This window comes from Esox lucius, chromosome 18, assembly GCF_011004845.1.
Source record: "Esox lucius isolate fEsoLuc1 chromosome 18, fEsoLuc1.pri, whole genome shotgun sequence".
NCBI classification, from domain to species: Eukaryota; Metazoa; Chordata; class Actinopteri; order Esociformes; family Esocidae; genus Esox; species Esox lucius.
In genome coordinates this window covers 27597057-27614297 of record NC_047586.1, presented here as the reverse complement: position 1 = coordinate 27614297, position 17241 = coordinate 27597057, and the positions used below count along the sequence as shown (strand labels likewise).

Genomic DNA, 17241 nt, shown 5'->3' with positions numbered 1-17241 from the left:
TCCACATTCGTGATTTAATTGCTTTATTAAATCTCTCAATGATACTCGTTTTGACATCATTTCCTGTAGCAAAATGTTTTTCGTACTTCCTCATTAACATTTCAAAATGTGAATTAAAAAAACTCCTTCCCCTTGTCCTTTTTGTAGTGTTCTTCCTTTTTAAAATATATTCAAATGCTTTCTTTACCTAGATAGCGCTTTTCCATGCGTATTTGCTTAATAAATCTATGCATCTTAACAAATTATGTTATGTTATCATTTTCCACACTGTAAGCACTCATGTCAACCAAACGCAGCTGAAATTGTGAATTGATATCATGAATAATAACAATTTCTTTGAAAATGTATAGCTACAGGCCTGTGTAGCGTGCATGTATCATGGGCGTGCAGCCAGTCATCGGCCTCGCCATTTTTAAGGATCTCCCCGGTTTTCTCCAAGTACGCTCTTTTCAAAGCCTCTCTACCCACATAGGCACCAGGGTTTGCCGGGTCGTAGTAAATAGTTTTCATAACCTGTTCAGACATCGTAGAGCATTCAGGCAATAATGAGAAGTAATACATGTTTAACAGCGTTTTATTTGACTTTTCAAAATTACACATCCAAGAAATTCAGAAAAGTAACACAAACATTCAGATTTCTCATAGGATTTGTATATACACGTTAACACGCGAACTGAAGTTACCCATCCTTAGACAACACTCTTTGCTTTAGTAGCACCAAGACGCCACTGCGTCTTACACAACACTCTCATTCAATTTATCCATGTATTCATCACTGTTCTCGCTCAGTCTCTGTGTGATGTTCAGCGCCAACTTTAGCTCATGCAGAAAGTTCTCAGCGGCCACATAAACATCAGTCAGCGGTACATGAAAGCCCGATGCGTTCAAAGCCTTGACCAACACGTTTCAGTCACGGTATCTCTGGGTTGAAAATGTATCCACCGATCCGACCGTTGTCCAACTTCCATTCCTGTGCCAACATATCCTGGTGTAGTTGATGGATTCGAGTAAATTTCTGCATTCGGGGCTGGGATGTGGATTGCATCTCTGCTGTCCATTTGTAATTTCTTAGCAAATCGCTGAGCTGCATTTAAGTTGTAAGCTTTCAACAGTGTTTCACCCAAAACATTGATCTCCGCACAATCTGCCATGTTTTGTATTGTGTAGGTAAGTTTACTCAGGCAAGACTGAATGACTATCACAGATGTCTGCGTGAGTTAAATACACAGACCACGCCAATCATCCCATAAAACATGAAAGGTTAACAACCACCAGTTGTAGGCCATCTGTTGTATCACTGCTAAGAAGATAAAACACAGGAGGGTTTATAGAATTGCTGGACCCCATCACCTTTTTGTTGAACACCAATCATCTTGCCAATGACACAACACATGTATTGCCTGGGAATTTAACATTCCGGAACCCTAAGACCCATTTATTAAACGTCAAACATAACCCACCTGTTATAGCACTAGTCTGGGTTGCTCATCAGTCATTGTAAAAAATCAAACACAGACACATCAATGCAATCATAAATTACAAAGTCACCGGACATGCATACGTCACACTGGAAAGTCCCACCATACAAACCGGATGACCCGCCCACCTGTCACTTCAATCTGAAAGTCCCACCCTCCAGGGTCATAAATCACCATTCTGACTACATTTACTACCAATTCTAATCTGGCCTTTCAATTCTTGAGGCTTATGAATGGTGTACACCTTATGAACCCTCTGTATATGCTCTTGTGAAGACTTATTTTTATGGTACATATCCATGAAACAGCTTTTGAGTGAACAGTCCAATTCCTTTTAGTCCCTTGAAAAAGAGGGGGCTACATATTAAAGAGCTGTAATCCCTAAACCCTTCCTGAAAGAGACACTTTAAGCCATATTCATTATTTAACCATAACTTAAATATAGTTTGGTAAAACAAGCCAAAATGACAAGACGTCAGTGTCTAAATATTTCCACACCTAACGGTAGGATTTTAGCTGCTCAACAGTTCGGGTCTCCTTTGTCTTATTTTTCAATAAGAAAAAGCCTTGCTGTTGTAATACGTACAGAATGTGGTATGGCTTTGTCCTGCTGAAATAAGGAAGATCTTCCCTGAAAAAGATGTGCCTTCACATATGTACAAGTCACCCATGCCATGTACACTAATGAACCCCTATGCCATCATGGATGCAACGATTTTTGCTTGGGAAGCAGTTCACTATTGACTACATCGTTATTCCCCTCGCATATAATCAATCACTGCAGTTGCTGTTATGTTTTGCTGGGATCAACATGCCTGTTGGGAACTTGCCTGTTGGACAACCAAAGTTGATCCCAAATCATCCTCCAGTATTTCCAGGCAAATGATTGTTAAATCCAAATGAACACATAGCTGCCACGTCAGAGCAATATTAACAAGAAATTATTAAGGAGGGCACTTAAAGATAATAGGGCAGCGGGGAATGTTTGGGATTCACAACAGTATGCTTTCATTCTGTTAATAAACGCTGTAGCCCACAATGGTATTTGAATATGGGGGGTGTTAATAGTGGTCATTTATGATTTATATGAGCAGAGAAACATTTTTGTTTGTAAACTATAGTTTATTGTAAATAAAAATCTAAATAGATGTTCCCTTTCGAAACATGCTTTTTCTGAATCTTTTCAAAAACTGATTTAGTAATTATTCACCTCTGAATAAAGACATGAAACATTAATGGATTATAATTGCAAAGAGATTTTAAACTGTTGTTTTATCAGTGTTATGTTAATCAGTGTACAATGCAAGAGCTGTTATTTTTGTTCCTCATCGTTCACCAGAATGGATCTATCCAGTATTGACGTCTGCACATATAGGTTGTATAATAAGCCTGAAAAGGTGTGGAGGCACTTGCAATACAAAATAATACATTGATTTAAGAGATCCTTGATTAAAGAACTAAATGCAAATATTAATTGGAATTATGGTTTATGATTACTTGAGATAATAGGATCGGTCACACTTGCAGTAATTATACGATGTTCCATTAAATCTGTGCCTTTTGGGCATAAGTGACCAACACGTGAATATTACTTTATGGGAACTGTAACTAACAACTGTAATTAGTTACTTCCCGAACACTGGACGGCACGTTACTTTACACCAACTGAGTACTTCGTTTTTATAAAAAGCGTATTGTTCATGGGTTCGCTGTTATTTTACACACTTTAATTTACTGAGTTTTGATGCTTGGTATAAATGCGCATGCACTTCCCACTACAATATTCATTCCAGTGTAAGATACGTTGGGATATGATCTTTGGGTGAAAATAATGTTTTTTTAAGGTTTTGTTCACATGCGTTGGGATTTAAAAATTTTGAGTAAAGCAATTTTTGAGTAAAGCAATGACATCAAGTTACTACAGGACACTCAGATTCTAGTCGGCAAGCAAGTGTCGGCAGAAAGACACACACGGTTGTCTCTGTTACAACGGTAACCTCTTCAGGTGCAGCAGAACACTTGTGATCTGTGTTAGTTTGGCTTAGAGTAGACTCAGGTGATCTCACAAAATGTTTTGTACTTACTAAAACTACTTGTTTTCTTTATCACAATCATTACACAACATTCTTGTTCGTTTTGTGTCTTTTGCTGTAAAGGGATTGGGGTCAGTTGCCCAAATAGGTGTCTGGTAGATTTTCTATCTACTTGGCACAATTGCTGGTAAAACAAAAATTGTCAGAGCACTTAATTTGAACTTCAGGAAAAACACCAACTAAAACCAATTACGTCTTAGCAAATTACTCCCTATCCAAAGACCAGCAACGGCATTTGTTAAAGCACTTTTGAGATTTAAATACCTTACCTACCTTATTAACTACATTTATATTTTGGCATTCTATAATATACAATTACAGAAAGGGAATGTGTATTTATCATTTAATTTAAACATTTTCTATTCATAATAAGACTTTCTTTGGAGTGTCATAATATTATTATTCCTTTATTTCAACAAAAGACTGAGATCAAGGTCTCTTTTAAAGCTGGGCTCTGCGTATACGTGTTTACACATACATTGGGGAGAAGAAGTATTTGATAACCTGCAAAATCGGTTTCCCACTTACAAAGCATGTAGAACTCAAATTTATATCATAGGTACTCCTCAACTGTGAGTGACGGAATCTAAAACAAAAATCCAGAAAATCACATTGTATGATTTTTGTATGTTATGTTAATTTTATTGCATGACATAAATATCTGATACATCAGAAAAGCAGAACTTAATATTTGGTACAGAAACCTTTGTTTGCAATTACAGAGATCATACGTTTCCTGTAGTTCTTGACCAGGTTTGCACACACTGCAGCAGTGATTTTGGCCCACACCTCCATACAGACCTCCAGATCCTTCAGGTTTCGGGACTTTCAGCTTCCTCCAAAGATTTTCTATTGGGTTCAGGTCTGGAGACTGGCTAGGCCACTCCATGACCTTGAGATGCTTCTTACGGAGCCACTCCTTAGTTGCCCTGGCTGTGTGTTGACCAGGTCCATTGACCAGGTCCTGCCGTGTAGTTCTGGGCTGATCCCTCACCTTCCTCATGATCATTGATGCCCCACGAGGTGAGATCTTGCATGGAGCCCTAGGCCAAGGGAGATTGACCGTCATCTTGAACTTCTTCCATTTTCTAATAATAGCGCCAACAGTTGTTGCCTTCTCACCAAGCTGCTTGCCTATGTTCCTGTAGCCCATCCCAGCCTTGTGCAGGTCTGCAATTTTATCCCTGATGTCCTTACACAGCTCTCTGGTCTTGGCCATTGTGGAGAGGTTGGAGTCTGTTTGATTGAGTGTGTGGACACGAGTGGAGAACAGGGGGGCTGTGAGAGCCGTAATTCTTACTGGTTGGTAGGTGATCAAATACTTATGTCATGCAATAAAATGCAAATTAATTACTTAAAATCATACAAGGTGATTTTCTGGATGTTTTTTTTAACCTATTTACCTAATTAAAGACCTCTACATGCTTTGTAAGTAGGAAAACCTGCAAAATCGCCAGTGTATCAAATACTTGTTCTCCCCACTGTACAGTTTAGGCGCAATGATTTAAAACGAACAGAAAAAAATCTGACAAAACAAGATGATCCCAGATAGCAAAAGACAAAATACAGTTGTTTGTTGAAAAAAAACAGAGACCTCTGAAAACACCTCAAAACTGACATACCACTCTGGAGGATTATGTAAATCAGATACCCGATTTTAAAACAGCTACACAATTTCTATATATTGAAAGATTACTTTGTATGATTGACATACAGGTGCTGGTAATAAAATTTGAATATCATGAAAAAGTTGATTCATTTCAGTAATTCCTTTCAAAAAGTGAAACTTGTATATTATATTCATTCATTACACAGACTGATACATTTCAAATGTTTATTTATTTTAATTGTGATGATTATAACTGACAACTAATAAATTCCAAATTCAGTATCTCCAAAAATGTGAATATTACTTAAGACCAATGGTTTATGATTAATAGCATCATCAGAAGCAACATTTTGTTATTGGTGCATCCCTACAAAGAACCATTCTTGAATGACTTGGCGGCTTTGTAGAATGTCACTGGATTCCACAGTGCTATCAGATAAATTATTGGCATCATGTGTGAACTTGTTACAAAAGGAAAATCTTGATTTCTTATTTGCCTGTAGCAATGAAAGACAGGGTCTGAAAAGTATGCGTAGCCTTGGCCCAAGTATCATCTCTATGGAGTAGTACCTCAGGTTTTTGAGTATTGTGATGTAAGCACACCACCATCTGCTGCATCAGCATTAAAAATCAAAACAAAAACGCCCTGAAAAAAAGCTGCCAGCTTCCAGAAGCTTCCGGGGTCATCCATCAGGGCCAGCCCCACCCCTACACAGCTGTTTCCATAGTGACCTCATCGGGGGAGGTATTAAAAATCTCTCAAGGAACTTCTCAAAGCGGTGGTCGAAGACCTCATGCAATGCTGCATAGTCCTATAAATCAATACATGGACTTGCTACTACTTACCTCGCTGAAATGATCCAGCCATACATATCTACATGTAACCTAAGATTGCAAGATGCAGGCCTTCTAATTGTACCTAGAATTTCTAAACAAAAATAGCTGGGCTCTCTCTCATGAAGCTCCACTAATGTGGAAAGATCTGCCAATTAAGGTTAGAAATGCAGACTCAGTGCAAGCTCTCAAGTGTCTACAAAAAGAAAAACAATCTCTTCAGCAAGGTCTATGATTAAGTGCAGTCTGGCTCAGGGGTGTGAAGGTGAACGGAAAGGCTTGATACTGTCCACCCTTGCTTTCTTGCCAGGTGAGCTTTCATCGCCACTGGGATGGCCCTCTCTCCAATGCCATTTGGGGGCAGTAGCAAGCCTTGTAATTGTCTCTCTGTTGCACCCATTGTGAAATTGGTGTGAACTGGCAATACTCGGCCCTCATTTCAGGATGGTCGCGGTTTGTGTCCCTTTCGTTGATGCTTGGTAATGCGGGTGGATTGACTTCCTGCCTGTTGGACCCTGTCCGGGGCCTCCCCCAGATAGGGCTAGTGTTACCTGTCTCAGCCCAAGATTTTACGCTGCAATATTATTGTGCCGAGGGAGTAAGGTCACTTCTCCACAGTAAATCCTTGTAAACCTAAGGAATGCAAGCAATTTTCCTTGTCTCCTGCACCATTTAAACTTAGAAGGACATGAGGTCTTGGCCCACACCTCCCAAGTACCAGGCTCAAAAGACACATCGTTTTGTAAAAGCACTGTTCTCAGCTGTCCCAGAGAAAACCACATCCCCAGGAAACGTGTTTGTCTTGGATTTTGATTTCTCCCTCACCTCCCTCATACTCTAGAAGTTCTATTATCTTTAAGAAATTGCCATTGAGGGCCCTTTACACAAGTCTTTTTCCATTTACTATGTCTTACTCTGTAACAGTACCTATAATTTGTATGTTATACAGGAGCGTCTTTCTATTCTGGTTAGATCCAGTTTGTGCTGTTCAGTGAATGGGAATGATTTGGGAATATTACACATCATTCTACCAGGTCAACAGTTTGTTGGCAATTTCTCACATTGAATAGTCTTCATTATTCAGAACAAGAATAGACTGACGACTATTAGAAGGGAGTTTTTTTGTTTCTGGCAATTTTGAGCCTCTAATCAAGCCCACTGATGCTGAAGATGCTGAACTAGTCTAAAGAAGTCCAGTTTTATTGCTTCTTTAATCTCAATTTTAAAAATTTTTCAGTAGTGCTAACAATCGTAAAAGGGTTTTTCAATTATCAATAAGCATTTTAAAATGGAGTAATATAGATATTCCATTGAATATCAGCCATTTCCAGATACAATAGTTATTTACAACATTAACAACATTGACACTGTATTTCTGATTTCTAAGTTATTTGAATGGACAAAACAAATTTGCTTTTGTTTAAAAAACAAGGACATTTAAGTGACCCCACATTTTGAACGGCATTGTATGACATAACTACCACATTAAGGTACATATATGGGTAAAATGAGGAGCAGTGAAATTTGCCTTTAAATTGACTGAAACACAACCTGTACGATCAACAATAAGAGAATTTGAAGAAAAACATAACTGTTTGACTATTTCACTTATTAAAATGCTTAAAACCCTGTGTAGGGTTATAGTGTAAAGTGTGGGTTTCCACTGACCGTGGCGAAGTCCTCCAGGACCTGCTTGTCCCTTTCATGGCTCTCAGTAAAGCACCAGTCAGCCTGATAAAGGTAGGTGTGAAAGTCATTCAGCATGGGCACCTTCTTCTCAAAAGGGATGGTCATATCATCTTCCACTGTGTCCAGGGCCCGTAGGACCAGGTAGAAGATACATACCGCATGCCTGGACAAAAAGAAGGTACAGGGAGGGTATTTATTTTTGTGAGAAGTTACTAACTCTGCTCACATACTCTGGTCTCTGTACTCCATTGACAGAAATTGTAACGCATTTACAGGCAACCCAACAAAATCCATATGACTCCTCCTGTAAAAATTAACCTAAGCAAATGGTATAATGTACTAATAGTAATCACTATAGCTCTGGGTTCTCTTAAAAAAAATGTGGTGCTTTGAGATTATTACTAAGACAAAAGAAAGTAATTTCCTAGAAAAATTTACAATCTGTTGGGCTTCTAAACTGTAGTGACTCTTCTAAAAGAACCACCTGGTTTGGTAATGCAAGTTCGGGTAGCCAAAATATAAACACATTTTTGTAACCAAGCAAAATACATCCCAAAATGCATTAAGAAAAAAGACAGACACAGCAGCTAATACAGTGGCTGCTTAATAAACCATTGGTCCATGGTAAAGACAGCTCTCAGAACTCACATCTTTCCCAGTGTCTTTGGAAAGTTTGGATGATGTAAACACGGAAGTAAATATAAAGCATTAGAATTGAAAAACAATACCACAAAAAAAAAAAAAAAACACCACTATCTGAAAGAGGTACAGTATCTCACAAAAGTGTACAGCCCTCACAGTTTTGCAAATATTTGATTATATCTTTTCATTTGACAACACTGAAGAAATGACACTTTGCTACAATGTAAAGTAGTGAGTGTACAGCTTGTATAATAGTGTATATTTGCTGTCCCCTCAAAATGAATCAACACACAGCCATTAATGTCTAAACCGCTGGCAAAAGTGAGTACACCCCTAAGTGAAAATGTCCAAATTGGGCCCAAAGTGTCAATATTTTGTGTGGCCATCATTATTTTCAAGCACTGCCTTAACCCTCTTGGGCATCCAGACTAAAGTTCAGAAGCCTGCATCTCTGATGGTATGGGGTTGCATGAGTGCGTGTGGCATGGGCAGCCTACACATATGGAAAGGCAACATCAATGCTGACAGTTATATCCAAGTTCTAGAACAACATATGCTCCCATCCAGACGTTGTCTCTTTCAGGGAAGACCTTGCATTTTCCACATACCACATACTGCATCAATTACAATGTCATGGCTGCATAGAAGAAGGATCCGGGTACTGAAATGGCCAGCCTGCAGTCCAGATCTTTCACCCATAGAAAACATTTGGCGCATCATAAAGAGGAAGGTGCGACAAAGAAGACCTAAGACAGTTGAGCAACTAGAAGCCTGTATTAGACAAGAATGGGACAACATTCCTATTCATAAACTTGAGCAACTTGTCTCCTCAGTCCCCAGACGTTTGCAGTCTGTTATAAAAAATAAAAAAAAAGAGGGGATGCCACACAGTGGTAAACATGGCCTTGTCCCAACTTTTTTGAGATGTGTTGATGCCATGAAATTTAAAATCAACTTATTTTTCCCTTAAAGTGATACATTTTCTCAGTTTAAACATTTGATATGTCATCTATGTTGTATTCTGAATAAAATATTGAAATTTCCACATCATTGCATTCTGTTTTTATTCACAATTGTACTGTGTCCCAACTTTTTTGGAATCGGGTTTGTAGTCAGAATTACAAAATATATAAAGCAAACTACAGAGCAAAAAAAAATTTGATAATATACATAATGCTGTAAATCTAGCAGCAATTTGAAAAGAGTACTGTAAACTAGCAACAAATGGGCAGAAGTACTGAATATTATAGAGCATCTGAGACATCAGAGCATCTGCAATGTTCATGTGTGATCAGTATGATCATGAATCAGTGTTGTTGGTTGAGTAGCCTTATGGCCTGAGGAAAAATACTGTTTGAGAGTCTGGAGGTGCGTACCCCAAAGCTCCGGTAGCCTCTACCAGACGGCAGCGGTGTGAACAGACCATAGCCTGGGTGGCTGTGATCTTTGATGATGTTCTGTGTTCCAGCATCATGTATTGTAGATGCCTTGAACGGAGAGTAGATGGCAGCTGATGACGCACTCCACAGACTTCACCACCCTCTTGAAGGATTTGCAGTCCACAGCGGAGGATCAGCCGTACCAGGCAGTAATGCAGCCTGAGAGGATGCTTTCACTGTGCACCAGTAGCAGCTCGTGAGAGTTTTTACAGACATGCCAAACTTCTTGAGTCTCCTCAGGAACTATAATCTTTTTTGGGCAGTTTTCACTGCCAAGTTTTCTTCCCCGGACCAAGTGAGGTAATCTTTGATGAACACACCGAGAAACTTGAATTCAGAGACTCTCTCCACTTCAGCTTCATCAAAGAGTATTGTTATCCTGGGCCCAAAACTCATTTAAGATGGACTGAGGACAAGTGGAAAACGGTTGTTTGACTAATCATTCTGAAGCCAGACTAAAGAGGAGAGGGACCACCCAGCTCGTTATCAGTGCACAGTTCAAAAGCCACCAACCTTGATGGTTAGGGGGTGCATTAGTGCACATTGCATGGGTTACTTGAACATCTGTGACCCAAAACATACTGTGAAACCAACAGTTTTATAAAGTAAAAAAGTTGAATATTCTGCAATGGCTGAGTCAATCACCTGATCTCAACCTGATTGAGCATGCATTTCACTTGCTGAACACAAAACTTAAGGTAGAAAGTCCCACAGACAAACAACAACTGAAGACAGTTGCAGTAAAGGCCAGGCAAAGCATCACAAAGGAGGATACCCAGCGTTTCAACAAAGTATTAAAAATGAAGATTTTTTGATTGTGTTAATTTGTCCAATTACATTTGAACCCCTGACATAAGGGAACTGTGTAAGAAAATGGCTGCAATTCCTAAACGTTTCATACAATATTTTTATTCAACCATTTAAATCCATTGTGGTGGCGTACAGAGACAAAATAATATCATTTGTCAGTATCCAAATATTTCCGGACTTAACTGTATGCTGCCAACCAAACTACGTCTTTTTCAGGGAAGGCCTTGCTTATTTCAGCAAGACAATGCCAAATCACATTATGCGCTTAAGACAACAGCATGATGCCATAGTAAAAGAGTCCAGGTATCATTGCATTCTGTTTTTTGTATTCTGTTTTTATTTGCATTTTACTCAGTGTCCCAACTTTTTTGGAAACTGGGTTGTACATGTTTAGTGGAATTTTACAGTAGCCACCTAAGTACAAAGAAAGCTACTTGTAACATAATGCTAGCTAGCTAGTTATTCTTCTAGAAGTCTGGATACTGTAATTGCGGTTATTTTACTATTGTGTCGGTGCCTGTAACAAGCTACACTGAACAAAATTATAAACGCAACACTTTTGTTTTTGCCTCCATTTATCAAGAGTTGAACTCAAAGATCTAACACTTTCTCTAGGTGGCCTTTTGTGGCCAGCCTAAGGCACACCTGTGCAATAATCATGCTGTCTAATCAGCATCTTGATATGCCACACCTATGAGGTGGATGGATTATCTCGGCAAAGGAGAAGTGCTCACTCACACAGATTTAGACAGATTTGTGAACAATGAGAGAAATAGGCATTTTGTGTACATAAAGAAAGTCTTAGATTTTTTAGTTCAGCTCATGATAAATGGGGGCAAAAACAAAAGCATTGCGTTTATCATTTTGTTCAGTGTAATTCACTAGGGCTGACATTACTGTGAAGTGACAGAAATTTCCATTAGCTTGTTAGGTAGCAGCTACTGTAACTAGCTAGATATTTTATATAATCATATTGTACCAACCAATATTTTGTGCTTTATGTTTCATCAGACTTGACGGAAGGTATTATAGTCAGAAATGTTTAATTACATGAAAAATCTAGCAAGCAAAGTCAGCTGGTATAATTTCTTTTTTTTTTTAAGCCGAAATCAATGCCAATGGACGAGTATGTTAAAGATAAGTTGAATCAGTGGAATTCAACTTGCGAAAAAAACACAGTGTCAAGGTTTTTAGCGCTGAATTATTACCAGGTTGACGTTTGCTAAGTTAACATGACCGTAGCCATTTGGCCTGCCCTAACTAGCCACGTACTCAGTTTCTGAATGAATATGTGGCCAATTCTCTATACAGGACGGGGCTAATGAACAAAATATGTTTGTGCACAGCAATGGGTCAATAACAAAGCTACGTTTGTCACCAGAATGAGCAAGTGTGTGTGTGTACACACACACACACACACACACACACACACACACACACACACACAGTACAGGCCAAAAGTTTGGACACACCTTCTCATTCAATGTGTTTTCTTTATTTTCATGACTATTTACTTTGTAGATTCTCACTGAAGGCATCAAAACTATGAATAAACACATGGAATTATGTACTTAACAAAAAGTGTGAAATAACTGAAAACATGTCTTATATTTTAGATTCCTCAAAGTAGCCACCCTTTGCTTTTTTGATAGCGCTGCAAACCATTGGTGTTCTCTCAAGGAGCTCCACGGTTCATTTCACAGGTGTGCCTTGTCAGGGTTAATTAGTGGAATTTTTTCCCTTATTAATGGGGTTGGGACCATCAGTTGTGTTGTGCAGAAGTCAGGTTGATACACAGCCAACAGCCCTATTGGACAACTGTTAGAATTCATATTATGGCAAGAACCAATCAGCTAAGTAAAGAGAAACGAGTGGCCATCATTATTTTAACAAATGAAGGTCAGTCAGTCCGGAAAATTGCGAAAACTTTGAATGTGTCCCCAAGTGCAGTCACAAAAACCATCAAGTGCTACAACAAAACTGGCTCACATGTGGACCGCCCCAGGAAAGGAAGACCAAGAGTCACCTCTGCTGCTGAGGATAAGTTCATCCGAGTCACCAGCCTTAGAAATCGCAGGTTAACAGCAGCTCAGATTAGAGACCAGCTGAATGCCACACAGAGTTCTAGCAGCAGACATCTCTAGAACAACTGTTAAGAGGAGACTGTGCGAATCAGGCCTTCATGGTCAAGTAGCTGCTAGGAAACCACTGCTAAGGAGAGGCAACAAGCAAAAGGGATTTGATTGGGCCAAGAAACACAAGGACACATGGTCATTAGACTAGTGGAAATCTGTGCTTTGGACTGATGAGTCCAAATTTGAGATCTTTGGTTCCAACCGCCGTGTCTTTGTGCGATGCAGAAAAGGTGAACGGATGGAATCTACGTGCCTGGTTCCCACCGTGAAGCATGGAGGAGGAGGTGTGATGGTGTGGGGGTGCTTTGCTGGTGACACTGTTGGGGATTTATTCAAAATTGAAGGCATACGTTTTAGTTTAGTTCAGAGGTCTCAAACCGTTCCATGGAGGGCAGAGTGTCTGCAGGTTTTCACTCTCACCTTGTACTTAATTGACTAATTAGGTCACTAATTGGTTCGTTTCTACCCCCACCTGGTTGTTTAGGTCTGAACTGGGAACCAATTTAAAGGAAAACCCAAAAACCTGCAGACACATGGCCCTCCGTGGAACCAGTTTGAGACCTCTGGTTTAGTTTAACCAATTATTTTTCAACAGGACAATGACCCAAAACACACCTCCAGGCTGTGTAAGGACTATTTGACCAAGAAGGAGAGTGATGGAGTGCTGCGCCAGATGACCTGGCCTCCACAGTCACCGGACCTGAACCCAATCGAGATGGTTTGGGGTGAACTGGACCGCAGAGTGAAGGCAAAAGGGCCAACAAATGCTAAGCATCTCTGGGAACTCCTTCAAGACTGTTGGAAAACCATTTCAGGTGACTACCTATACAGACGAAATACAGAATCATGAGAATCATGAAAATCACAATACATCGTATTGGCGCCAAAGTAAAGTGATATCGTAAGTCCCTCGCAACTCCCAGCCTGAACCTGAATCTATTATTTATCATGTCTCATCTCTCACTCAGGATGCCATTGTTGTTGAGGGTGTTCAGAGGGCCATGCAGCCTTTTCCACTAAGTAAGTATACATTTTTCGAGATTAAAGATACCGGTACTGTGATCATTTAACTCAATTATTATTCTCACCATTCTCAGTCTCCCCCTCTCACTCTTAAATGTTGCCTTGTTTGAGGAGATCTTTGCTGTCCATTGGTGTGGAATTCAAAGGCAACGTTTTGACTTACTTGTATACTTTATACATGCTTAAACATACATGCTTACATTGTGGTAAGTGATATTTTGACTTCTTGTTGAGCCTTTTATTTGACAATTACTTGTGCTTGAATATGGAGATTGTGCAAGCCCTATTCCACTGCCACCTCTGATCACCAGGGAGTCAGTCAAGAGTGAGTGAGGACATGGGTACACACCACTTACTGCTCAGCTTTGTAGTGGTTTGGAGGAATAGTACGGGTAGGTACGCATATTGAAGTGGATTGCAAAAATGGTGTAAAAGTGGGTGGTGTCTAAACAATTGTGGTGGGCCAGTCTAGGCCAAAATGCCAGAGCCGATTTTTTTGGGCCCAGTCCAGTCCTGATGGGCTATTAAGTGTATGATTCTGGCAGGGGGTCGTTTTTCAGCACAAAACCTGCAAGCTCTTTAGTCAAGCCACCACTAAAGTCACAGATTGGTCGATCCTAAAAATCCATTGTGGAATCGTAAAAAAAAGTGGATGTTCATCACTTCAATGTCAACATAAGTATTCTCTTACCTGAACAGTATATTTGACAATACAATTCTTAATATAATCGTATTCTGCTTGAGTTTTTTTCGCATTCATTAAAGCTGCTCTCAGCCGACCACAGTTAGGCTAACGCCACTTTTAAAGCGGTTTCAAAACAGCAAGCTTTTTGCAAGGGTTATACTATGTTAACACCAAATGTCTTGTATTTAGACCAAATATAATTGTTTTGTGATTGATGAATTTATTAGAAGACATTGTATAAGAATTCATAACTGATCATTTCAACAAAAACAAGACCACAAACGCTGCTTTAGGCTATGTGAACTTACCGTAACTCTCCATCTAGCGCTTGGATAACAGCTGCGAAACTGCGACTGGTCTGGTTCAGATAAAGGTAGCATGTCCGTAGGCTTTCACTCATGGATTCCTGACAAGAGAAACAGAAATAGGCAGGAAATCGGAAAGAACCCACGGTCCGCAAAGCAGTAGGGCGTGCGGCCCAACATCCCTCCTGTACGCCTTTCTCGCCCAGTCGTCCCCCGTAAAAGAAGGTCCGTGAAGCGGGTCCAGAACGTGGTGTGACGCAGAAAGAGCGCTTGAAGACAGTTAAAGAGACCGGACACTTGAAGCAAGTTCCGGCCATAGAAAATCACCGACGCTCAGCCATTAGTAATTAGAACGGACTTTTGGATATCCAGTTATTTATGTCTGCGCCTGAAGTCGTCCGTGCAGTTCAGCAGAGGACATGGTGACATATATTTTGTGGAAACCTTTAGGGAAGTCTAAACTGTAAAGGTGTCACTTTGTCGCTGATCTTTAAACAAGTATCAAGACCTATTCAGTTTCCTAAGTTCATCCGCATAGTTTAAAGTGTGTGCAGTGTAACAGCAGTGGTAGCGCGGTTTGACGACGAGGCCCCTCCCACTTCACTCGTATAACAACAGTACGCCAACCTAACATTCTAGAACATGCCGGTTTTGAAAAATCTTTCATACAGACTGATTTAATAAAATTATCACTCATTAATCACAGACTGTGTAAGCCAATCTGTTTCTTTCTGTAATATTTTTTTTATTTAAGCAGTGGTTGTTCAATTTTCATCTCAATAACATTGCTAAACACTTGCACATGAGAAAAGTTCAGCAGACTGCTACACTATTATGGTGCTCTAGTGGTCCTCTATTGGTGGACAGGAGTCAAAACAAAATGTTTTTACCAAAATGAGCTCTTATTATTAATCGTGAAATTATATTTTAGGCAAAAATCATATTTTGTCATAAATTCACCATGGAAATGAATGGATCATATCAGGTCAAAGCGTGTTTAAGGAAATCAGTGATTAGTTTACATTTCAATCATGCACAACAAATATCCTCCCACCCATAAAGCCTATTATATAACAAATCAAGTCATATTTTTCTCTTGGAAAAAGGCAGGTAGATCAATATTGTTGCGTCCGAATTTATCTTCATTATTGTAGGTTTGATTTCCCCTGCAAACCACGTCTTGCCTGAGCTGCTTATATTTTTTGTATTATTGTTATAAAACAAACTTAGTTTTACCTAGAGTAGGCTACCGTTCAAGTTAATTCCGCGTTGACTATGCAGCCTATTATGTTACACCTGTAGATGTGTATTTGCCCTTGCAGAGGCAAATGCAAAGTTTCATTTGTTTATGCTGTCGAGAGGGGACAGACCACTGGCGTCGGTTGTGCGCCCATTATGTTGTGCTGTTCCAAAATGTATAACAAATGACAATTGCCTAAAATTAAGGGCAATATTCCAGAGCTTTAAATCAAATACTCACATAATCCAATTTGGGCATCACAGTGCGACAGCCCCCCATTTTAAACTTGAACAGGTTGAATAATTCCTCTGGATGTCCTAACGATTTTACTATATCCATGTTTCTGTCTTTTGATTTAACGTATACCGAAGATGCTTGCTAATATAGTGTTCTGATTCCAACTGGTGCCCTTAACACCGGGCAATTTTTACTAGACGTAATCGTATCGTCGCTGAGATACCGAGCAGCCCGCCCCTTGTGACAAAAAACCTTCAATCATAAAAGTCGTCAGATCGACTCACGACTGTGATTGGCCAGCGAATCATGGGCTCAGGACCCATCGACCATTCGATAACTAGAGCGGCTGGTGTGATGCACCGCCCAGGCCGTGTCCTTCCAAACCGAGGCATCTGATTGGACAATAATTTATTACACTCGAGAGACCATCCGGGCGGAGAGTGATGGATACTATGCTCACTCTTATTTCACACTGTAGATATGCCTAACGCTATTGTATCACCACTTTATATTGTACTTTTTATATAACCAATTTTATATATACACATATATACAAATTATACATACATACTTACACATACATACATATACTGCACCTTTTTCTTTCCTTTCCAAAAAAGTCAGAAAGGATGGTTTTGAGAGACCACTGCTGATTCAACGCTTCTGTTCCTCACTCAAAACTTTCCTTTTCAACTTTTTTGGAAACCAATTTGGAAACAATATAACATAGTGTTGCAGTTGAAAGATTTACACCTGTAAAGCAATGCCTATTGAATCTGTAGCCAACAGATCAATTTGGTACACCTCCAGATTCACTAAAACGTTTTTCAGGTAGGATTCATTTCAGCAACATCAGAAGATCCACAAAAATATTATGAAAAAAAACAAACAGGAATGCCATAATTGAACATATAAAAATAAAATAAAACATTAATTAATAGTAAGTAAAAACAACACAACAAACTTACTATAAGACCAACATAGGATGTTATAAACTAAAGAACAGATATAAACCTGACAGA

The 17241-nt window shown here is 39.4% G+C and overlaps 1 protein-coding gene across 7 annotated transcripts in view; it reads right to left on the bottom strand.

The window, feature by feature from the left end:
- fdft1 (farnesyl-diphosphate farnesyltransferase 1) overlaps positions 1-16432 on the bottom strand; it is a 71874-nt gene extending 55442 nt beyond the window's left edge. For 2 of the 7 annotated variants that reach the window (XM_010864968.3, XM_034287793.1), the window contains exons 1-3: positions 16223-16432; positions 14746-14843; positions 7683-7866 (exon numbers count right to left, since the gene is read on the bottom strand). In XM_010864968.3, coding sequence (XP_010863270.1) covers positions 7683-7866; positions 14746-14843; positions 16223-16321 — 381 coding nt within the window. In that variant the 5' untranslated portion in view covers positions 16322-16432. The other 5 variants (XM_013138463.4, XM_013138462.3, XM_020045077.2 and 2 more) reach the window with 5 other exon arrangements.
- Between the last annotated feature and the right edge of the window lie 809 nt (positions 16433-17241).